Source organism: Ranitomeya imitator, chromosome 1 (assembly GCF_032444005.1).
Source record: "Ranitomeya imitator isolate aRanImi1 chromosome 1, aRanImi1.pri, whole genome shotgun sequence".
In the NCBI taxonomy this organism is placed as follows: Eukaryota; Metazoa; Chordata; class Amphibia; order Anura; family Dendrobatidae; genus Ranitomeya; species Ranitomeya imitator.
The window spans coordinates 549,953,602-549,977,907 of NC_091282.1; the positions used below are offsets into that span (position 1 = coordinate 549,953,602).

The window sequence follows — 24,306 nt, forward strand, 5'->3', positions numbered from 1 at the left end:
GTACTTGCAATATTCACCTGTCCGTGTTCCACCGCTGGGCGCCGCTGTGTCTTCCGCAGTGACTGTTCAGGCAGAGGGCGGCGCGCACACTAATTGCGTCATCGCACCCTCTGACCTGAACATCACAGAGGACGCAGAAGACACAGCGGCGCCCAGCGGTGGAACGCAGACAGGTGAATATCGAGCAATGCTCATCCTCCAGTCCCCATTATACTCACCTGCTCTCGGCTCGGTCCCTGGCAGCTTCTCACTGACAGATGATCTTCGGCGCCCGCAGCTTCTTCCTGTATTCAGCGGTCACATCGTATCGCTCATTAACCCCTCTGTGACCTTAGACGTACTATCCCGTCGAGGTGCCCTGGGCTTATCTGACCCTGGACGGGATAGTACGTCATAGCCGATCGGCCGCGCTCACGGGGGGAGCGCGGCCGATCGCGGCCGGGTGTCAGCTGCTTATCGCAGCTGACATCCGGCACTATGTGCCAGGAGCGGTCACGGACCGCCCCCGGCACATTAAAAAAAAAAAACCAATAAAAGTACACATATTTAGTATCGCCGCGTCCGTAACGACCCGACCTATAAAACTGTCCCACTAGTTAACCCCTTCAGTAAACACCGTAAGAAAAAAAAAAAAAAAACGAGGCAAAAAACAACGCTTTATTATCATACCGCCGAACAAAAAGTGGAATAACACGCAATCAAAAGGACAGATATAAATAACCATGGTACCGCTGAAAGCGTCATATTGTCCCGCAAAAAAAGAGCCGCCATACAGCATCATCAGCAAAAAAATAAAAAAGTTATAGTCCTGAGAATAAAGCGATGCAAAAATAATTATTTTTTCTGTAAAATAGTTTTTATCGTATAAAAGCACCAAACCATAAAAAAATGATATTAATGAGGTATCGCTGTAATCGTACTGACCCGAAGAATAAAACTGATTTATCAATTTTACCAAACGCGGAACGGTATAAACGCCTCCCCCAATAGAAATTCATGAATAGCTGGCTTTTGGTCATTCTTCCTCACAAAAATCGGAATAAAAAGCGATAAAAAAATGTCACGTGCCCAAAAATGTTTTCAATAAAAACGTCAACTCGTCCCGCAAAAAATAAGACCTCACATGACTCTGTGGACCAAAATATGGAAAAATTATAGCTCTCAAAATGTGGTATTGCAAAAAATATTTTTTGCAATAAAAAGGGTCTTTCAGTGTGTGACGGCTGCCAATCATAAAAATCCGCTAAAAAACTCGCTATAAAAGTAAATCAAACCCCCCTTCATCACCCCCTTAGTTAGGGAAAAATAAAAAAAAATGTATTTATTTCCATTTTCCCATTAGGGCTAGGGTTAGGGCTAGGGTTAGGGCTAGGGCTAGGGTTAGGGCTAGGGTTAGGGCTAGGGTTAGGGCTAGGGTTAGGGCTAGGGTTAGGGCTAGGGCTAGGGTTAGGGCTAGGGTTAGGGCTAGGGTTAGGGCTAGGGTTAGGGCTAGGGCTAGGGTTAGGGTTAGGGCTAGGGTTAGGGCTAGGGTTAGGGTTAGGGTTAGGGTTAGGGTTGGGGCTACAGTTAGGGTTGGGGCTAAAGTTAGGGTTAGGGTTTAGATTACATTTACAGTTGGGAATAGGGTTGGGATTAGGGTTAGGGGTGTGTCAGGGTTAGAGGTGTGGTTAGGGTTACCGTTGGAATTAGGGTTAGGGGTGTGTTTAGATTAGGGTTTCAGTTATAATTGGGGGGTTTCCACTGTTTCGGCACATCAGGGGCTCTCCAAACACGACATGGCGTCCGATCTCAATTCCAGCCAATTCTGCGTTGAAAGAGTAAAACAGTGCTCCTTCCCTTCCGAGCTCTCCTGTGTGCCCAAACAGGGGTTTACCCCAACATATGGGGTATCAGCGTACTCAGGACAAATTGGACAACAACTTTTGTGGACCAATTTCTCCTGTTACCCTTGGGAAAATACAAAACTGGGGGCTAAAAAATAATTTTTGTGGGAAAACAAAAAGATTTTTTATTTTCACGGCTCTGCGTTATAAACTGTAGTGAAACACTTGGGGGTTCAAAGTTCTCACAACACATCTAGATAAGTTCATTGAGGGGTCTAGTTTCCAATATGGGGTCACTTGTGGGGGGTTTCTACTGTTTAGGTACATTAGGGGCTCTGCAAACGCAATGTGACGCCTGCAGACCAATCCATCTAAGTCTGCATTCCAAATGATGCTCCTTCCCTTCCGAGCCCTCCCATGCGCCCAAACGGTGGTTCCCCCCCACATATCGGGTATCAGCGTACTCAGGACAAATTGGACAACAACATTTAGGGTCCAATTTCTCCTGCTAACCTTGGAAAAATACAAAACTGGGGGCTAAAATATAATTTTTGTGGAAAAAAAAATATTTTTTATTTGCATGGCTCTGCGTTATAAACTGTAGTGAAATACTTGGGGGTTCAAAGCTCTCACAACACATCAAGATGAGTTCCTTAGGGGGTCTACTTTCCAAAATGGTGTCACTTGTGGGGGGTTTCTACTGTTTAGGTACATTAGGGGCTCTGCAAACGCAATGTGACGCCTGCAGACCATTCCATCTAAGTCTGCATTCCAAATGGCGCTCCTTCCCTTCCGAACCCTCCCATGCGCCCAAACGGTGGTTCCCCCCCACATATGGGGTATCAGCGTACTCAGGACAAATTGGACAACAACTTTTGGGGTCCAATTTCTCCTGTTACCCTAGGGAAAATACAAAACTGGGGGCTAAAAAATAATTTTTGTGGGAAAAAAATTTTGTTTTATTTTTATGGCTCTGCATTATAAACTTCTGTGAAGCCCTTGGTGGGTCAAAGTGCTCACCACACATCCAGATAAGTTCCTTAGGGGGTCTACTTTCCAAAATGGTGTCACTTGTGGGGGGTTTCAATGTTTAGGCACATCAGTGGCTCTCCAAACGCAACATGGCGTCCCATCTCAATTCCTGTCAATTTTGCATTGAAAAGTCAAACGGCGCTCCTTCCCTTCCGAGCTCTCCCATGCGCCCAAACAGTGGTTTACTGCCACATATGGGGTATCAGCGTACTCGGGACAAATTGGACAACAACTTTTGAGGTCCAATTTCTTCTCTTACCCTTGGAAAAATAAAAAATTGGGGGCAAAAATATAATTTTTGTGAAAAAATATGATTTTTTATTTTTACGGTTCTGCATTATAAACTTCTGTGAAGCACTTGGTGGGTCAAAGTGCTCACCACACCTCTAGATAAGTTCCTTAGGGGGTCTACTTTCCAAAATGGTGTCACTTGTGGGGGGTTTCAATGTTTAGGCACATCAGTGGCTCTCCAAACGCAACATGGCGTCCCATCTCAATTTCTGTCAATTTTGCATTGAAAAGTCAAACTGCGCTCCTTCCCTTCCGAGCTCTCCCATGCGCCCAAACAGTGGTTTACTGCCACATATGAGGTATCAGCGTACTCAGGACAAATTGGACAACAACTTTTGAGGTCCAATTTCTTCTCTTACCCTTGCAAAAATAAAAAATTGGGGGCAAAAATATAATTTTTGTGAAAAAATATGATTTTTTATTTTTACGGTTCTGCATTATAAACTTCTGTGAAGCACTTGGTGGGTCAAAGTGCTCACCACACATCCAGATAAGTTCCTTAGGGGGTCTACTTTCCAAAATGGTGTCACTTGTGGGGGGTTTCAATGTTTAGGCACATCAGTGGCTCTCCAAACGCAACATGGCGTCCCATCTCAATTCCTGTCAATTTTGCATTGAAAAGTCAAATAGCGCTCCTTCCCTTCCGAGCTCTCCCATGCGCCCAAACAGTGGTTTACTGCCACATATGGGGTATCAGCGTACTCAGGACAAATTGGACAACAACTTTTTGGGTCCAATTTCTCCTGTTACCCTTGGTAAAATAAAACAAATTGGAGCTGAAGTAAATTTTTTGTGTAAAAAAGTTAAATGTTCATTTTTATTTAAACATTCCAAAAATTCCTATTAAACACCTGAAGGGTTAATAAACTTCTTGAATGTGATTTTGAGCACCTTGAGGGGTGCAGTTTTTAGAATGGTGTCACACTTGGGCATTTTCTATCATATAGACCCCTCAAAATGACTTCAAATGAGACGTGGTCCCTAAAAAAAAAATGGTGTTGTAAAAATGAGAAATTGCTGGTCAACTTTTAACCCTTATAACTCCCTAACAAACAAAAAAATTGGTTCCAAAATTATGCTGATGTAAAGGAGACATGTGGGAAATGTTACTTATTAAGTATTTTGTGTGACATATCTCTGTGATTTAATTGCATAAAGATTCAAAGTTTGAAAATTGCGAAATTTTCAAAATTTTCGCCAAATTTCCGTTTTTTTCACAAATAAACGCAGGTACTATCAAAGAAATTTTACCACTATCATGAAGTACAATATGTCACGAGAAAACAATGTCAGAATCACCAGGATCCGTTGAAGCGTTTCGGAGTTATAACCTCATAAAGGGACAGTGGTCAGAATTGTAAAAATTGGCCTGGTCATTAACGTGCAAACCACCCTTGGGGGTAAAGGGGTTAAAGTAATGAATATGCGTCCATATTCATTACTTCAATGAGCGGTACCACGTGACCGCTGAACATAGGAAGAAGCTGCGGGCGCCGGAGAAGCAGGAACGTGCAGAGACGTGTCGGGAGAAGGTAAGTATGATTTGACAGCTGCCACTCCCCCTTCCCCGCTGACCCCCTGGGATGACTCAAGTAGAAGCCGAGAGGGGCACTTTAAGCCCAAAAAAATGGGCTGAAAATCTCGGCTTATACTCGAGTATATACAGTATGTCAAAACCATAAAGCAAACAAGTCATTAGACTAACAGGGTGGGTGCTGTGTCCCCCAATGATTGGCTTGGAGAAAAGGATTTGACGGTGAGTACACAAAAATCCCTATTTCTCCTACGCCTCATTGGGGGACACAGGACCATGGGATGTCCTAAAGAAGTCCCTGGGTGGGGAACAACACAACTGCTATTACCCCATGTACCTACAACTTACAGATGTGGTACTGCCGCCTGCAAAATCCGTCTGCCGAGGGCTGAATCTGCAGAGAACAATTATGGAAACAGCAGAGGCCTGAGAATGAATACTGTAATGTTTTGTGAAAGTAAGCAAGCTGGACCAGGTCGCAGCTCTGCAGACCTTTTCTGCTGACACCTGGTGCCGAATGGCCCAAGAGGCATCCACTGACAGAGTGGAGTGTGCCTTAATCCCTGCTGGGACAGGTTCGCCCCTGACACGGTAGGACTCCTGAATAGCCGAGCAGATCCACTTGGCTATTGTGGCCTTTGAAGCGGCTAGGCTCTTCCTATGCCCCTCCGGAAGCACGAATAGAGAATCTCACTTGCGAAAAGAAGCAGTCCGCGAGACATATCGCTTCAGGGCTCTCACTAGTTCCAGGGTGTGAAGAGCCTTCTCGATACGATGTACTGGTGCCGGAAAAAGTGAGGGTAAAACAATATCCTCATTGAGATGGAAGGAAGAGACGACTTTCTGCAGAAAAGACGGGGACGTTCTCAGAACCACCTTGTCTTGATAGTAATTCAGGAACGGAGCTTGGCAGGACAGGGCCGACAACTCAGAGACCCGCCTGATTGAGGTGACAGCGACTAGAAAAGCTACTTTCCAGGAAAGGAAAGTTAGTGATACATCCTGCAGCGGTTCAAAAAAGGGACCTCTTGTAAAACACCGAGGAACAAATTAAGATCCCATGGTTCCAACGGCATTTTATAGGGAGGCACCACATGAGAGACTCCCTGAATCCCAACCTGTAATCTGTTGGCAATCCTGCGTTGGAACAGAACCGATAAGGCTGAAATCTGACCTTTAAGCTAAGCGTGAGACCTGACTCCAATTCGGTCTGCAGAAATTCTAAAATGGAAGGAATGGAGAAGTCAAGAGGAGAGCGTCCACGGCCTTTGCACCATGAGAAGAAGGTTTTCCAGGTGCGATGATAAATGCGCATAGATGTGGGCTTCCTAGCATTAAGCATGGTGGAGATTACTTAATGAGAGAGTCCTGAGTGAGCTAGAACCCAGGATTCAACGGCCATGCCGTTAAACACAGGGCCTCGGAGTTCTGATGGTAAATGGGTCCTGGGGCAGCAGATCTGGGCGATCTGGCAGTCGCCAGGGAACATTGGCGACGAGTTGAACTAGCTCCGCGTACCACGCCCGTTGCGGCCAATCCGGCGCAACCAGGATCACTGGTACCCCTTCCACTCTGATCTTCTTGATGACTCTCTGAAGTAAGGGGAGCGGAGGGAACACATACGGAAGCCAAAATTGATGCCACGGAAGGACCAGTGTGTCTGCTCTGATGGCCACTGGGTCGTGGGACCGAGCTATGAACTCGGGAACTTTGGCATTTAGCCTTGAGGCCATCAGATCCACATCCGGAGTCCCCCAGTGAGCGCAGATCTGCTGAAAGACCTCCAGATGCAGAGACCACTCTCCCGAGGCGAGACCCTGGCGACTGAGAAAGTCTGCCGCTCAATTCTCTACGCCCAGGATGTGTACTGCTGAGATTACAGAGCGGTTCCTCTCGGCCCATCGGAAAATGTGACCTACTTCGATCTTGGCTGCCCTGCTGCGGGTGCCCCCGACGGTTGAGGTATGCCACAGCTGTGGCGTTGTCGGATTGAATCCTGATAGGTCGACCTGCCAGGAGGTGATGAAACCGCAGAACTTGATTGCTTGTATCTCCAAAATATTGATCAGCAGACGCGTCTCTCGAGAAGACCAGCGTCCCTGTGCTGTGTAATGGCGGAACACTGCCCCCCAGCCAAGAAGGCTGGTGTCTGTTGTCACCACTAGCCAATGTACTGGAAGGAAGGACTATCCCTGATCCAGTGAAGACTTCAGCACTCACCACCTGTGGGTCGGCTTGACCCGCTGAGAGATCTGGAATCGACGGTTGAGAGAAAACGGATTCCTGTCCCAGGTTGTTAATGTGCTAATGGAACCGCCTCTATAGCTGCCACCATCTTGCCGAGTACTCTCATACTGAAACGCAGAGAGTGAGGAAAAGAGCAGAAAAGCATCTGTTTTTTCCGCTGTAAAGCCAAGACCTTTTCCGGGGGAAGGATCACCAACCCTTGGGAAGTGTCCAGAATCATTTCCAAGAAAAGAATTCATTGAGCTGGTACTGGCGAGAACTTTTTGAAGTTTATCTTCCAGCCCAGGCAAGAAAGTGTATCTATCGTGATACTCACGCACTCCTTGCGGGCGTGAAAAGACGATCCCTTGATCAGGAGATCGTCTAGATACGGTAGCACTACCACCCCCCGAGCGAGAAGGATGGCCATGGCAGCCGCCATGACCTTAGTGAAGACTCTGGGGGCGGTGACGAGGCCAAAAGGCAAGGCAACGAATTGAAAGTGTTCCTCTCGAACCGCAAATCGTAGGAATCTTTGATGAGGGGAAAAAATTGAGATATGAAGGTAAGCATCCTGGATGTCTATGGACGCTAAAAACTCTCCTTTTTCCATTGAAGCAATGACTGAACGGAGCGACTCCATTCTGAACAGTTGCACTGTTGACAAACTTATTCAACAGTTTTAGGTCCAGTATAGGCCGCACTGTCCCATCCTTTTTTGGAACCACAAATGCGTTCGAGTGCAAACTCTTTAACCTTTCGTTTTACGGAATAGGGATAATGACCCCGTCCTTTCTCAGCACATTTATGGCTCGCAAGAACGCTGCTGTCTTTCCTTGGGAGGAGAATACAGGAAAAAACGTGTTGGTGGAAGATACGAAACCTCAATTTTGTATCCAGAGGACACCAGATCTCTGACCCACTCGCCATGAAAGACCGAGAGCCAGGCTTGACAGAACAAAAGCAGATGACCGCCTACTTTGTTATTGCCCCCCGGATACCGCACCAAGTCATTGTGCAGAGGATCTGTGTGATATGGCTCCCTTGGGTCCAGACTGTCTAGGCCTGCCCTTTGAGGAATGGGTGGGTCTGTATGAGACCTGGGAGCCTCGATCCCTACGTGAGGCACGCCCTGGTCCCGAAGACACGGTTGTAGAGGACCAGCTGGGATTGTTACAAAAAAAAAAAAAGGTTCGAACTTGTTGTTGTTTCCAAAATGGCCGATCAGGCCTCTGCTGGGGAAGAAACTTACTCTTCCCTCCGGTCGCATCGAAGATTAGTTGATCAAGTTTTTCTCCAAAAAAACGACGGCTCTGATAGGGCAGAGAGGTTAAAGACTTTTTGGAAGCAGAATCCGCACACCAGTCTCTGAGCCATAGTGCCCTCCTAATGGTGATGGCGTTTGCTGCTTCTTGTGAAGCGTAGTTACACGCATCCAAAGAAGCAGAAACTACAAAATCCCCCGCCCAAGATATCTGGCTAGCGAGGCATGCCGCCTTGGGGGGGGGGGGGGGGGGGGGGGGGTCAGTTTCCTGAATGGCTGCAGACAATGCCTCAGCCCAATACACCACAGCCGCTTTAGCCACCCAGGTTGCAGGAAAGGATGGAAAGAGCGCAGCTCCAGAGGCCTCAAAGACTGACCGAGCAAGAGTGTCAATTTGGCGGTCACTAGGATTTTTGACTGCGGCGCCATCGGACAAAGATAGAAGCCGCGATATGGGAGGATCCACCTTGTCAACTGTAGCCAATCCTTTATTAAATCAGGGGCAAAGGGATATCTAGACTCCATGGTTTTCTGCCCTGTAAAGCGTTTATCCGGTTGATCCCTATGTTTCTCAACGATGTCCTTAAACTCGGGGTGGTTGGCAAACACTGTGAGGATGTTTAGTCCTCTTAAAGGACACGGCGCGATCTGGGATAGATACGGGTTCCGCGTCCACCCTCAACTGTCTCCTGATAATTCTGCGAGTCCTGATCTGAGGACACCTCAGATTGGTATTCTGAATCATGTTGGCTACCAACCACCGGAGAGGGGGAGCGAGAACCTAAATTTACAGAGGCCGAAGCACGAGAAGGTTCGGGGGAAGTGTCATGTGTCCTTTTTCTAGAAACATGACCCAAAGAAAGTCCATTGCCTTTGCCAAAGAAGCCATAGACCGTGACAGGGAAGTAGCCCACTCGGGGGGACTAGGCTCGCTAGAGTTGGAAGCAGGGGCGGTGGCTCCCGGGCAGATACCGAGCTGCGTTGAACGCAGTATTGTGGCCTCGGGGCAAAGAAACCTTGCAAGTGGTAAATAAGGCAAAATACACAGTATGTGCTTTGTTAGCCTTTTTGGATGCTTTAGGTTGAGACATAGTGTACCCTGGTGTCCAGAGACACAGAGAGGGAGGATGTACACTCCCTGACAAAAGTTATGTCGCTTATCCATGTTATGTAAATAAAAGCTTATAACCTGACATTAAATTCATCCATTGGATGTATAAATTATTCTTTTGAAAGCTGAAACCCACTGAAATGTGGTTTAAGTTAAGAAAATAAATTGGCATCAATGCAGAAATATTGATCAGTTAATGGTCACAGAATGGTCAGATTTTGGCAAGACAAAAGTTTTGTCGCCCACAGAAAGTAATGCGATATTCAAATAATTAACTTAAATACAAATATATGTTGCATAACATTGGTGAATGAAGTTGTGGTGCTATTAGAGTCATATTTAATATTTTGTGTGACTTCCATTTCGGAGGGTTTCAGCTTTCAAAAGAATAATTTATACAACCAATGGATAAATTTAACGTTTTAAGCTTTTATTTACATAACATGGATAAGCGACATAACTTCTGTAAGGGAGTGTACGTGCAGAGGAAGGGTTAAGCTAAGATTCTGCAGCTTATCCAAGTCCTGTGTCGAGTCCCCAGGGGAGGTGGCGCTGTCTATCGCCCACACAGCACTTCTATCAGCGCTGCTCCTGCTGTGTCCAGGCTCCCAGAAAAAAAAGCTGCTGCCCTGTAGGAAGATGGCCACCGAGATAAGGAAGGCGCTTCTCGTTCTAAACGCACACCCCGGTAGGTGGGGCCATAAAAATGAGGCCTATCCCAGCTAGAAGCTGGGGACTAAATTTCTAGTGCCAGGGGAAGTGCGGGCCGCGGTTGTTCACCACAGTGTCCGCTAAGCCTGCGGCCTATCCCGGCTAGAAGCCAGGGACTAAGTTTCTGGGCCAAGGGGAGGTGCGGGCCGCGGTCGCTCACCATAGCGCCCGCCGAGCCTGCCAGAAGTTGGGGAGGGACCGGGACCTCGGTGCTGCCGGGAGGCAAACTAAGAATGGCTGTAGTGGTGTACAAAAAAAGCTGGACACTGGAACTCCTCCCCCTCCCTGGGACCAGGACCCCCTTCTCTGCCGGATGGAGCCTCTGCCTACCAGCTGCAGTCTTACTCACGGATGTAGCAGAGACGGAGCTGCAGGTGTGCTGGTCCTAGGGTTCACTCTCAATCCACCATTCCCATAGACAAGGAGGGGTGGAGAGAGCCTTTCTGCCTCCTTCCATCATCCGCTTACAATCAGTGGTGATGCAGTGGGGGCTGCACGGACGCCAATGAAGGGCCTCTGTACATCTAGTGGGTTCACTCCCATAGGATGGAACAGGGCAAGATGTCTGGCTATGGGCCTGGCTCCAGGAGAGGATACATAGAGGCAACACGCGCCTGTTGCTGGTGTGGGGAGATCAGGACCCGAAGGAACAGTCGCCCCTATAGTGAGCTCAGGTAGTGAGCTCCCACGTCGCAGGAGAGGGTATGGGGAGGCGACACTCCGCTTTCTCGCCTGTTGATTGTTCGGGAGAGTTCAGAACCTTGAAAGGATCCATCGCCCCCTTCACTACGTTAATTAAAAAATAAAAATTTACAGAAAAGTAAAAAATAACAAAAACGTTGGGGGTCTGAAAAACCAGACTTAAGTGCCTCTTACAGACACTAAGCAAGAACTGGTTCACTTAGAGTCAGCAGGAGGGTGTATACTGCAGGGGAGGAGTTAATCTATTTTCACTTAGTGTCAGCCTCCTAGTGGCAGCAGCATAACACCCATGGCCCTGTGTCCCCCAATGAGGCATAGGAGAAATTATAGACTGTTCATGTCTTTGTCAGTGGGCAATCTTACAAAATCAGCAAAGGATCAAATTATTTCCTTCACTGTATATGATGGACTGATATGCACAGGCATAACCCTCACTGTACAAAACTACCGTATAAGTCTTCCTATAGAGAAGGACACAGTATGTCGAGTGGCAACTCTTTCAGAAAACAAAGGAGTGCTTGGATCAAATGAGTTCTCCTGTGTATGGGAGATGGCTCGGCATACTACCATCTAGTGTGTAAGGGTGTCGTCTCACAGTGGCACTTTGGTCGCTACGACGGCACGATCCGTGACGCTCCAGCATCGCTCCAATATCGCTCCAGCGTCGTAGACTGCTGTCACACTTTGCAATGCACGACGCTGGAGCGATAACTTCACGACGTATTTGCGATGTAGAAGCCGTTGGTTACTATGCGCACATCGTATACAATATCGTGCACACCTTTGTTACACCATGCGATCATGTCGCCACAGCGGGACACTAGACGACGAAAGAAAGTTTCAAACGATCTGCTACGATGTACAATTCTCAGCGGGGTCCCTGATCGCAGGAGCGTGTCAGACACAGCTAGATCGTAACTATATCGCTGGAACGTCATGAATCGTGCCGTCATAGCGATCAAAATGCCACTGTGTGACGGTACCCTAAGGCAGGAGTAGGATTAGGATGCCCCCCATAATTACCACTTCTGATTCTACAGAGATCTTTGTGTTTGCATGAGGGTTGAGATACCTGCAAAGCTACTGTGTATCATACTAGAAGAAAATGTCACTGATGCACTACTGAGAAAGACTGAGCAGCGCTGCGAATTTTGATCAGCAGAATGTCAATTTATGTTGTGGATATATCACGGATTCTAGCCCTTACAATGCAAAGGGTGAAATTTTGGGTATACATGGACAACAGCAGATTTCACTGCATTTTATCTGCTGTGGAAATTATGCCACAAAAATAGGTCCATGGCAACGTACCTTAAATAATTAATGAAGAGAGCAAAATGCAAAACCATATATGAAGGTTTATCTCTACACTGTGTGCAGACTATGCAAGTTGTATTTTAGAGGATTATTTTTATTATTGATCAACAACTATGTTCTCAATCAACCCAAAAAACTCATAAATATCAAAGCTAAATATTTTTGGAAGTCGGAGTAAGGTTTTTTAGATTTGGCTATCTTAGGAGCTGCGACGCTAAGAGGAAGCATCGAAGGAGCATCGGGGGAGGGAGGGAGGGAGGGAGGAGATTACCGGGAACTAACAGGAAAAAAAAATGATTTTTCATTCCTTCGCTCCAGCGAACGCTGCTGGAGAGAAGAAATGAATGGGGCTTCAGCACCACAAGCTGGGGGGGACAGCGCTTACTGTAGCGCTGTCTCCTGCACGGCACACAGACTGCACACGGAAAGCATCTGTGTGCGGTATGTGTTTTACACGGACCCATTGACTTTAATGGGTCCGTGTGATCCGTGCGTTCCCACAAACACTGACATGTCTCTGTGTTTTTCAAACGGACACACGGTCCGTGAAAATACGCTGACATGTGCAGAGACACATTGATTTTAATGTGTCTACGTGAGTCAGTGTCTCCGGTACGTGAGGAAACTGTCACCTCACGTACCGGAGCCACTGACATGTGAAACCGGCCTTAGAGATGCACATCACCTGATTTATTTAATTGGTAGTGGGCTCTCAAGCTTGAACAGCTTGGAGTAGGACAACATGTATAAAAAGTGTCATGTGATCCAAATACAACTTGCCTAATAATTTTGCGCACAGTGTATGTGCCACAGCAACCAAAGATTCCATGCATTCACCAAAATAATGCCTTTAAAGTAAAAAATTTGGAAACAACAAAAGTCCCAAATCATGGTTTTGTCACCAACAATGACCGTAACCTATGTTAGGTCAGTGTGTCCAGCCTTAGTTTCTAAACAGTGCAATTTTGCATCCTCAATAGATATTTGTGATGAGCGAATACACTCGTTACTCGAGATATCCCGAGCATGCTCGGGGGTCCTCCGAGTATTTTATAGTGCTCAGAGATTTAGTTTTTCTTGCCGCAGCTGAATGATTTACATCTGTTAGCCAGTATAAGTACATGTGGGGGTTGCCTGGTTGCTAGGGAATCCCCACATGTAATCACGCTGGCTAACAGATGTAAATCATTCAGCTGCGGCAAGAAAAATAATCTCCGAGCACTAAAAAAATACTCGGAGGACCCCCGAGCATGCTCGAGAAATCTCGAGCAATGAGTATATTCGCTCATCACTAAGGCAACGTTCACATTAGCGTTTCCCGACGCTGCGTCGGGAAACGCTGCGGCAACGCATGCGTCATGCGCCCCTATATTTAACATGGGGGGCGCATGGACATGCGTTGTGCGATGCATGCGTTTTTTTTGCCGCAAGCGTTGGGCGCAGAAAATGGAACAAGTTGCATTTTTCTTGCGTCCAAATTTCGGCAAAAAAGGACGCATGCGTCCCAAAACGCAGCGTTTTTGCGTGCGTTTTTATTTGCTTTGTTTGTTGCGTCGCCGACGCAGCGGCGCACAACGCAAATCTGAACGTAGCCTAATAGATATCTGTGGGGGACCCCAATAACTGGACTGAAATCCCATTATTCACCTATCTTTTGGTTAGGTGCTGTTTACATTAAAGGGAGCCAATCACATCCCTAAAATTGAATAACCTTCTCCTACACAGGTTACCTGCAGTTAAATAGTGTTATAATACTGTCTGGTCGTCTTACTTAAGTGTGGCTGAGAGAACATTAACTTTGTTCCTCGAAAGAGTTGCAGGATTTCAGTAATAGAGGTGTACCCGCAGTGACTACAATCATTGTTTAGTATACAGTAAGCAGCAGTTGTAAGCACACCCCAGCTCTTTGACTGCAGATATGCCGCAGTGTTTTGTCAAAGTGCCGGTGTCCATAACATGGTTGTAACATATAAAGTAGACATGTTACCTGGTATACTCGGAGCCCACCACACGGGCATACTCTGCTCCAACTCCAAGAAGGTCACATGCCGACACTAGATCTTTTTCAAGTGTATGAAGTTGCTGAAAATTGTAATAACAGGATTAAATAGTGGGCTGATTCTCAGTATGACTGCATTTGTTTTATTTAAATGTGTCACTCACCGCGAGCTGAAAAAGCAGCCTGCAATGCCAGTATGGAGTTTGCTGAGAGATTTGGATTGCCTTACGTAGGAGAGGCTTTGCTGCATCCACAGAATTCTGCAACAGAACATGAAAAGTCAAAGATTTGGAATATTGCATTCCTACCTCCTACTAAAATATTTAGGATTGAGAGTCCTCAGTGGTTGATACCATCTTTTCAGTTAACCATTAAAAGGTAACAAATTGCAAGCTTTCTAGACTACTCAGGCCTCTTCATCAGGCATAGACTAATACAAATTCTGAAGAATCACATAAATATGCACAATACAGCCCAGAAAAATGCCATAGATAAGACAGGCGACATGAAGCAGAACTACCATTATGGCAGAGGGATGAACAGTTGTGTCCATAAATATTGGAACAGTTCATAGATAAGGAGTGTGAAAGTATTATTGTCCTCTGACCCTAAATCTAAAATATTTGAGGGGTGGGAACAATTTACTCTATTTGTTGGAATCCAATAAACTCAAGGGTATTTTGAGATGTTAGCCCACTCTCTCTTTGGTTTGTAAAATTTGGTGGACAGCTGCTTCAGAAAAAGCTCCTTCTGTAGGGAGATTTGGTTTCACAAAGAGGTTTACAAGAGTTTTCTAAAACTTTTTTTCCCGTGAGGTGATTTTTGCAGCCTTTTGATTGAACAGGGCCCAATTTGGAGCGCTTTTCCCATCAGGAGACTCTTCAAAGAAAGATGCACTCGAACCCACAAGTTGATTTTAGACAACTAAAAGTTGGAAAAAACGCTTAAAAGACTGAATATATTAACAGCAACGTTGTTTGACAACAAGAGTGTTTTTTGGAGAGGACCAGCAATAACAGACTCCTCGAAATAACGCTATGTACACATCCCCTATGTTAGGATACATAATATAGAATAATGTGTAAATCAGCTTTAGTGCAATGCTTGTAACTCACCTCCTGGCAATATAACTCAGACAGCAGGCTTGCGGCTTCAAACTTAACATCTTCGAACTGAGGAATCTGAAGTCAGTGAGTTTAGCTCGAAAACATAACAGTTTTTTGTGCACAGATTTCTGCCAACATTCCATTCATTTGACATTCAGATTTACACAAGTCTGCCATGTGCGAACATACCCTAAAGGTACCTTCACACTGAACAACTTAACAAAGATATCGCTAGCGATCCGTGACGTTGCAGCGTCCTGGATAGCGATATCGTTGTGTTTGACACGCAGCAGCGATCTGGATCCTGCTGTGACATCGTTGGTCGGAGCAGAAGGGCCAGAACTTTATTTCGTCATTGGACCTCCCGCAGACATCGCTGAATCGGCGTGTGTGACGCCGATCCAGCGATGTCTTCACTGGTAACCAGGGTAAACATCGGGTTATTAAGCGCAGGGCCGCGCTTAGTAACCCGATGTTTACCCTGGTTACCAGTGTAAATGTAAAAAAAAACAAACACTACATACTTACATTCCGGTGTCTGTCGCGTCCCCCGGCGTTCTGCTTCCCTGCACTGTGTCAGCGCCGGCTGGCCGTAAAGCAGAGCACAGTGGTGACGTCACCGCTCTGCTTTACGGCTGGCGCTTACACAGTGCAGGGAAGCAGAACGCCGGGGGACGTGACAGACACCGGAATGTAAGTATGTGGTGTTTGTTTTTTTTACATTTACACTGGTAACCAGGGTAAACATCGGGTTACTAAGCGCGGCCCTGCGCTTAGTAACTCGATGTTTACCCTGGTTACCCAGGGACTTCGGCACCGTTCGTCGCTGGAGAGCTGTCTGTGTGACAGCTCTCCAGCGACCACACAGCAACGCTGCAGCGATCGCCATCGTTGTCCAGATCGCTGCAGCGTCGCTAAATGTGACGGTACCTTAAGACACCTACTGTACTACCAAGCAAGACAATATTGTGTAGTAACCTTATCCTGGTAGGACAACTGCACCACTTTCCTTTGTGGCCCTCCAATCAATCCTCATCTTCGGCTCTTAGGGTACCGTCACACTATACGATTTACCTACGATCACGACCAGGCCGTGATCGTAGGTAAATCGTAGTGTGGTCGCTGGGGAGCTGTCACACAGACAGCTCTCCAGCGACCAACGATGCCGAGGTCCCTGGGTAACCAGGGTAAACATCGGGTAACTAAGCGCAGGGCCGCGCTTAGTAACCCGATGTTTACCCTGGTTACACCGCTGTGCTCTGCTTTCACTTTACGGCCGGCAGTCACAGTGCGGGAAGCAGACGGCAAGGGACCTGACGGACACCAGAATGTAAGTATGTGCTGTTTGTTTTTTTTTAGTTTTACGCTTGTAACCAGGGTAAACATCGGGTTACTAAGCGCGGCCCTGCGCTTAGTTACCCGATGTTTACCCTGGTTACAAGCGAACGCATCGCTGGATCGCATCGCTAGATCGGTGTCACACACACCGATCTAGCGATGACAGCGGGAGATCCAGCGATGAAAGAAAGTTCCATACGATCTGCTACGACGTACGATTCTCAGCAGGATCCCTGATCGCTGCTGCGTGTCAGACACAGCGATATCGTAACGATATCGCTGGAACGTCACGAATCGTACCGTCGTAGCGATCGAAATGGTATAGTGTGACGGTACCCTTAAGCACGACTTCTCACCTGATAATGATCCAGCAAACAACTGTAAATTCTTAAAGTAAACCTGCACTTGGCAACTGTGGTAGTTTAATGACTGCCAACTGGCTTTAATGCAAACTGATCAGCAGTCGTGGTTAGACAAGGCCGACCGCCTCTCCATGTGCACAGAATGATACAATCAAGTTGTGTGCATAGGATATCATTCCCAGCCGTACATCACCTAGTTACACAAGGTGATGTGCTGCCGAGAACTAGAAATTTTAAGTAAGCCTAAAAATGATTTCACACCAGTTGACAAGTGTTTTTCTCGTTCGTTGGATAATTAGCGGCCTGGTTAGACAGGCTGTTAATCAAGAGATGAGAGCTCCTAGGAATGCTTGTTCCCATCTATAGGGCAGTTTAAATGCAACCTCACAGCAAAGCTAATCATGCTTATTGGAAAGAGCGCTGGAAGCATTATTGTAAAAAGTGCAATAAAATACATTTCTATGAAACTCGTTAAAGTGACCCGCTTCACTCAGGCAACGCATTGTCACTTTGGAATGCTAGCCTTATCAATACTGCTACAGGATGCAAAAACTAGCCACAGATCGTATTTTTTACCCCCAAAAATGGCGCATATCTTCACAACTTTAAGGTCGGCATTTTTTTGGTGGGAAGGGGGGAGGAATTTGAAAGTTTAATGGTACAAATTAACAGATTACTGGAATCATTTGAGAAATTAAACTCCAACAGCTTACAGACAAGCAAGAATATACCCGGGGTCCGTTATCAGAAAACAGAACATCTGTATCTCCATTGTTAAAAAAGGATACTTGCTGTGAAATTAGCCACTGAAAAACAAGAAATGAAAAATAAATTGCAGCTCATACATATAGGCCAACACGGCTTCATGACAATGCATCAGACACAAATCAGATCACTATATGACATCACTGTAAAGACGGCCAGTAATACATAAATAAAGAATGACATAATGGATCCGTCAGCTTATTCTTTGTTCAGTGGACGTCTCGACATATCCTTAGATTGCCATTTATCAGTCCTTTACCAAGATTATCCTTACAGTTACTAATAATTCACTGGTATAACCTATTAATTATGTGTATTGGAAAGCAGAGTCAATTTCAAGTAGAGGGGTTATCCTCCAAAAACAAGGTTTTTTTTTTACTATTTATTTCAAAGTGAGCCAAAGGAAGACATGACATGTGTCTCTGAATGACATACATCAGCATTATAGAGAGAAATAACCTGTAAATCTCGCAGTATTACCAGTTAGGTATGTTTTTATGTGAAAAGAAAGTTTTTTCTCAGCACTTCTTTAGACCAGATTCACATGTTCAGTATTTTACCTCAGTATTTGTAAGCCAAAACCAGGAGTGGAACAATTAGAGGAAAAGTATAACAGAAACATATGCACCACTTCTGCATTTATCACCCACTCCTGGTTTTGGCTTACAAATACTGATGTAAAATACTGACCAAATACTGAACGTGGCCTTACATGATTGATAGGTTTCTCCCTATACAAGTCCAGCCACACCTTTACAAAAGACAGTTCATTCCTGAGAAATCAGTGCTTGAACACATATGCAAATGAGACAAATGCTTTTGACACTGGAAGCTCTTCCCAAGCCTCTGTCACTCCAGCTCTATACCCTGCCCAGTGTTGCCAAGTCCAGCTTGACTGACAGCTTCTTTTCTTAAAAGTTACACAGCAAAAGAGCTGACAGCCAAGTAGTAGGAAGCAGATAATAGAGCTGGAATAACAAAGGGTTGGGAATTCACATGCTGCAGACATGTAGCAACGTAAGAAAATATTTAAGGGATTTCCCACCCGGATTTGAAGCATATTCCAGTAGCCAAGTGGATGAGAATTGACAAACACTCATTCAAATGCCAAGAAAAAAACAAAACAAAAAGAAAACCATAAAAACTTTTAAGTGAGGAAGTTGGCCCACAGGGCAAAATCTGCAACACGTCAAATCTTTCTGCAGATTTTCACAGGGAATTTCACAGTGCACTATGCAAATATGCAATAAAAGTGAATTTATTATGTGTGGATTTTACTGCTGATTTGTGACAGTATCCATTACAGGTCAGGTTTTTTTTCAGTCGTGTGGTCTCACACTAAGATGTTGAAAAATAGATTCCAGTTTCACACACTGCAAAAAAAACACACAAAAAAAAAAACTATATAGTAGATTACACTATTCTGCGTGCCAGAAAATAGAATGGCACAGGAGCGGTTCCTGGGTACGGTATAATAGATTGAAAAAAACATAAATCTCAGTGTAGACACAGTCCTTTTAGACAGATAATCCCTTCTCTAAAGAAAGTGATTGGCAGCAGCCATCGATTGGGTCGGACGCCACCGCATGTCACCTCAGCCGCCGGTCGGGCGACGACGACGCGCGTCACCTCAGCCGCCGGTCGGGCGACGACGACGCGCGTCACCTCAGCCGCCGGTCGGGCGACGACGACGCGCGTCACCTCAGCCGCCGGTCGGGCGACGACGACGCGCGTCACCTCAGCCGCCGGTCGGGCGACGACGACGCGCGTCACCTCAGCCGCCGGTCGGGCGACGACGACGCGCGTCACCTCAGCCGCCGGTCGGGCGACGACGACGCGCGTCACCTCAGCCGCCGGTCGGGCGACGACGACGCGCGTCACCTCAGCCGCCGGTCGGGCGACGACGACGCGCGTCACCTCAGCCGCCGGTCGGGCGACGACGACGCGCGTCACCTCAGCCGCCGGTCGGGCGACGACGACGCGCGTCACCTCAGCCGCCGGTCGGGCGACGACGACGCGCGTCACCTCAGCCGCCGGTCGGGCGACGACGACGCGCGTCACCTCAGCCGCCGGTCGGGCGACGACGACGCGCGTCACCTCAGCCGCCGGTCGGGCGACGACGACGCTCGTCACCTCAGCCGCCGGTCGGGCGACGACGACGCACGTCACCTCAGCCGCGGGTCGGACGACGACGCACGTCACCTCTGCCGCGGGTCGGACGACGACGCACGTCACCTCTGCCGCGGGTCGGACGACGACGCACGTCACCTCTGCCGCGGGTCGGACGACGACGCACGTCACCTCTGCCGCGGGTCGGACGACGACGCACGTCACCTCTGCCGCGGGTCGGACGACGACGCACGTCACCTCTGCCGCGGGTCGGACGACGACGCACGTCACCTCTGCCGCGGGTCGGACGACGACGCACGTCACCTCTGCCGCGGGTCGGACGACGACGCACGTCACCTCTGCCGCGGGTCGGACGACGACGCACGTCACCTCTGCCGCGGGTCGGACGACGACGCACGTCACCTCTGCCGCGGGTCGGACGACGACGCACGTCACCTCTGCCGCGGGTCGGACGACGACGCACGTCACCTCTGCCGCGGGTCGGACGACGACGCACGTCACCTCTGCCGCGGGTCGGACGACGACGCACGTCACCTCTGCCGCGGGTCGGACGACGACGCACGTCACCTCTGCCGCGGGTCGGACGACGACGCACGTCACCTCTGCCGCGGGTCGGACGACGACGCACGTCACCTCTGCCGCGGGTCGGACGACGACGCACGTCACCTCTGCCGCGGGTCGGACGACGACGCACGTCACCTCTGCCGAGGCTCAGACGACGACTCACGTCACCTCTGCCGCGGGTCGGACGACGACTCACGTCACCTCTACCGCGGGTCGGACGACGACGCACGTCACCTTTGCCGCGGGTCGGACGACGACTCACATCCCCTCTACCGTGGGTCGGACGACGACGCACGTCACCTCTGCCGCGGGTCGGACGACGACTCACATCACTTCTACCGCGGGTCGGACGACGACGCACGTCACCTCTGCCGCGAGTCTGACACCACTGTACGACACTATGTCTGGCTGAGATCTGGTGAGATCAGAGCCCATTGAGGCCATTAGGGGTGCGGAGGAGCTGGGCGCCCACTGCTGGCTATGCTCTCAGCTGCCGCCCCCTTTACCGCCACCCTCCCCTGCGCAAGACTCACCGCCTTCTCCAGGTGCTGTCGGGCCAGCTCGCTGTTCTTCGTGTGATGGTACAGGACCGAGCCGACCTGCAGGTGAGTCCGGGCCTCGATGCGCTGCGGAGGCTTGAACTGGAAGACGGCCTGCAGGCAGTGCACACACAGGCGGATCTTCGGAGGACTAGAAGTGCGAAAGTGCTCTGCAAACCCCAGCAACGCCAAGTACCAGGACTCTGAGGCCTCAGCCTGCGGAGCGACCACCGCCGCAGTCGCCATCACTGACACCAACAACAAGGCCCTGGCCACTCCCCCGGCCGGCCGCCCAAAGCTCGCGAGACCGCTGCGCCTTCTGGGAGCTGTAGTCACGGCATTGTCTTCTGTAACCCAGCGACATTGGCTCAGTCTCGGTTTATGCAGTGAGGCTCCTTCCTGCAGCTCCTCTGACTCTAGACTCTGGTGACTGGTGAGGTGACTACAATGGAGTGTCTGTAGTGAGGATCTCACCGGAGCCGGCACTCTACACTCAGCACTGAGGTGACCGGAGCTGCTAGAGCGAGGTCCTCAGACTCCACTGTAGATGGGTCAGCACTGAGGTGACCGGAGCTGCTAGAACGAGGTCCTCACAGACTCCACTGTAGATGGGTCAGTACTGAGGTGACCGGAGCTGCTAGAACGAGGTCCTCACAGACTCCACTGTAGATGGTCAGCACTGAGGTGACCGGAGCTGCTAGAACGAGGTCCTCACAGACTCCACTGTAGATGGGTCAGCACTGAGGTGACCGGAGCTGCTAGAGCGAGGTCCTCACAGACTCCACTGTAGATGGTCAGTACTGAGGTGACCGGAGCTGCTAGAACGAGGTCCGACAGACTCCACTGTAGATGGGTCAGTACTGAGGTGACCGGAGCTGCTAGAGCGAGGTCCTCACAGACTCCACTGTAGATGGTCAGTACTGAGGTGACCGGAGCTGCTAGAGCGAGGTCCTCACAGGACTCCACTGTAGATGGGTCAGTACTGAGGTGACCGGAGCTGCTAGAACGAGGTCCTCACAGACTCCACTGTAGATGGTCAGTACTGAGGTGACCGGAGCTGCTAGAGCGAGGTCCTCACAGACTCCACTGTAGATGGTCAGTACTGAGGTGACCGGAGCTGCTAGAGCGAGGTCCTCACAGACTCCACTGTAGATGGTCAGTACTGAGGTGACCGGAGCTGCTAGAACGAGGTCCTCACAGACTCCACTGTAGATGGTCAGTACTGAGGTGACCGGAGCTGCTAGAGCGAGGTCCTCACAGACTCCACTGTAGATGGTCAGTACTGAGGTGACCGGAGCTGCTAGAACGAGGTCCTCACAGACTCCACTGTAGATGGTCAGTACTGAGGTGACCGGAGCTGCTAGAACGAGGTCCTCACAGACTCCACTGTAGATGGCTCAGTACTGAGGTGACCGGAGCTGCTAGAACGAGGTCCTCACAGACTCCACTGTAGATGGGTCAGTACTGAGGTGACCGGAGCTGCTAGAGCGAGGTCCTCACAGACTCCACTGTAGATGGTCAGTACTGAGGTGACCGGAGCTGCTAGAACGAGGTCCGACAGACTCCACTGTAGATGGGTCAGTACTGAGGTGACCGGAGCTGCTAGAACGAGGTCCTCACAGACTCCACTGTAGATGGTCAGTACTGAGGTGACCGGAGCTGCTAGAGCGAGGTCCTCACAGACTCCACTGTAGATGGTCAGTACTGAGGTGACCGGAGCTGCTAGAACGAGGTCCTCACAGACTCCACTGTAGATGGGTCAGTACTGAGGTGACCGGAGCTGCTAGAACGAGGTCCTCACAGACTCCACTGTAGATGGTCAGTACTGAGGTGACCGGAGCTGCTAGAGCGAGGTCCTCACAGACTCCACTGTAGATGGTCAGTACTGAGGTGACCGGAGCTGCTAGAGCGAGGTCCTCACAGACTCCACTGTAGATGGTCAGTACTGAGGTGACCGGAGCTGCTAGAACGAGGTCCTCACAGACTCCACTGTAGATGGTCAGTACTGAGGTGACCGGAGCTGCTAGAGCGAGGTCCTCACAGACTCCACTGTAGATGGTCAGTACTGAGGTGACCGGAGCTGCTAGAACGAGGTCCTCACAGACTCCACTGTAGATGGTCAGTACTGAGGTGACCGGAGCTGCTAGAACGAGGTCCTCACAGACTCCACTGTAGATGGCTCAGTACTGAGGTGACCGGAGCTGCTAGAACGAGGTCCTCACAGACTCCACTGTAGATGGGTCAGTACTGAGGTGACCGGAGCTGCTAGAGCGAGGTCCTCACAGACTCCACTGTAGATGGTCAGTACTGAGGTGACCGGAGCTGCTAGAACGAGGTCCGACAGACTCCACTGTAGATGGGTCAGTACTGAGGTGACCGGAGCTGCTAGAACGAGGTCCTCATAGACTCCACTGTAGATGGTCAGTACTGAGGTGACCGGAGCTGCTAGAGCGAGGTCCTCACAGACTCCACTGTAGATGGTCAGTACTGAGGTGACCGGAGCTGCTAGAACGAGGTCCTCACAGACTCCACTGTAGATGGGTCAGTACTGAGGTGACCGGAGCTGCTAGAACGAGGTCCTCACAGACTCCACTGTAGATGGTCAGTACTGAGGTGACCGGAGCTGCTAGAGCGAGGTCCTCACAGACTCCACTGTAGATGGTCAGTACTGAGGTGACCGGAGCTGCTAGAACGAGGTCCTCACAGACTCCACTGTAGATGGTCAGTACTGAGGTGACCGGAGCTGCTAGAACGAGGTCCTCACAGACTCCACTGTAGATGGCTCAGTACTGAGGTGACCGGAGCTGCTAGAACGAGGTCCTCACAGACTCCACTGTAGATGGGTCAGTACTGAGGTGACCGGAGCTGCTAGAGCGAGGTCCTCACAGACTCCACTGTAGATGGTCAGTACTGAGGTGACCGGAGCTGCTAGAACGAGGTCCGACAGACTCCACTGTAGATGGGTCAGTACTGAGGTGACCGGAGCTGCTAGAACGAGGTCCTCACAGACTCCACTGTAGATGGTCAGTACTGAGGTGACCGGAGCTGCTAGAGCGAGGTCCTCACAGACTCCACTGTAGATGGTCAGTACTGAGGTGACCGGAGCTGCTAGAGCGAGGTCCTCACAGACTCCACTGTAGATGGTCAGTACTGAGGTGACCGGAGCTGCTAGAACGAGGTCCGACAGACTCCACTGTAGATGGGTCAGTACTGAGGTGACCGGAGCTGCTAGAATGAGGTCCTCACAGACTCCACTGTAGATGGGTCAGTACTGAGGTGACCGGAGCTGCTAGAACGAAGTCCTCACAGACTCCACTGTAGATGGGTCAGTACTGAGGTGACCGGAGCTGCTAGAACGAGGTCCTCACAGACTCCACTGTAGATGGTCAGTACTGAGGTGACCGGAGCTGCTAGAGCGAGGTCCTCACAGACTCCACTGTAGATGGTCAGTACTGAGGTGACCGGAGCTGCTAGAACGAGGTCCTCACAGAC

General features: G+C 49.1%; 1 protein-coding gene across 1 annotated transcript in view; it reads right to left on the minus strand.

Moving 5' to 3' along the window:
• MAU2 (MAU2 sister chromatid cohesion factor) overlaps nucleotides 1-21,077 on the minus strand; it is a 96,030-nt gene extending 74,953 nt beyond the window's left edge. Inside the window, exons 1-5 of the mRNA XM_069767697.1 lie at nucleotides 20,809-21,077; nucleotides 17,605-17,622; nucleotides 15,126-15,191; nucleotides 14,175-14,270; nucleotides 13,999-14,093 (exon numbers count right to left, since the gene is read on the minus strand). Of these exons, the coding sequence (XP_069623798.1) occupies nucleotides 13,999-14,093; nucleotides 14,175-14,270; nucleotides 15,126-15,191; nucleotides 17,605-17,622; nucleotides 20,809-21,060 (527 nt within the window). The 5' untranslated portion in view covers nucleotides 21,061-21,077. The remainder of the gene's footprint in view (nucleotides 1-13,998; nucleotides 14,094-14,174; nucleotides 14,271-15,125; nucleotides 15,192-17,604; nucleotides 17,623-20,808) is intronic.
• Between the last annotated feature and the right edge of the window lie 3,229 nt (nucleotides 21,078-24,306).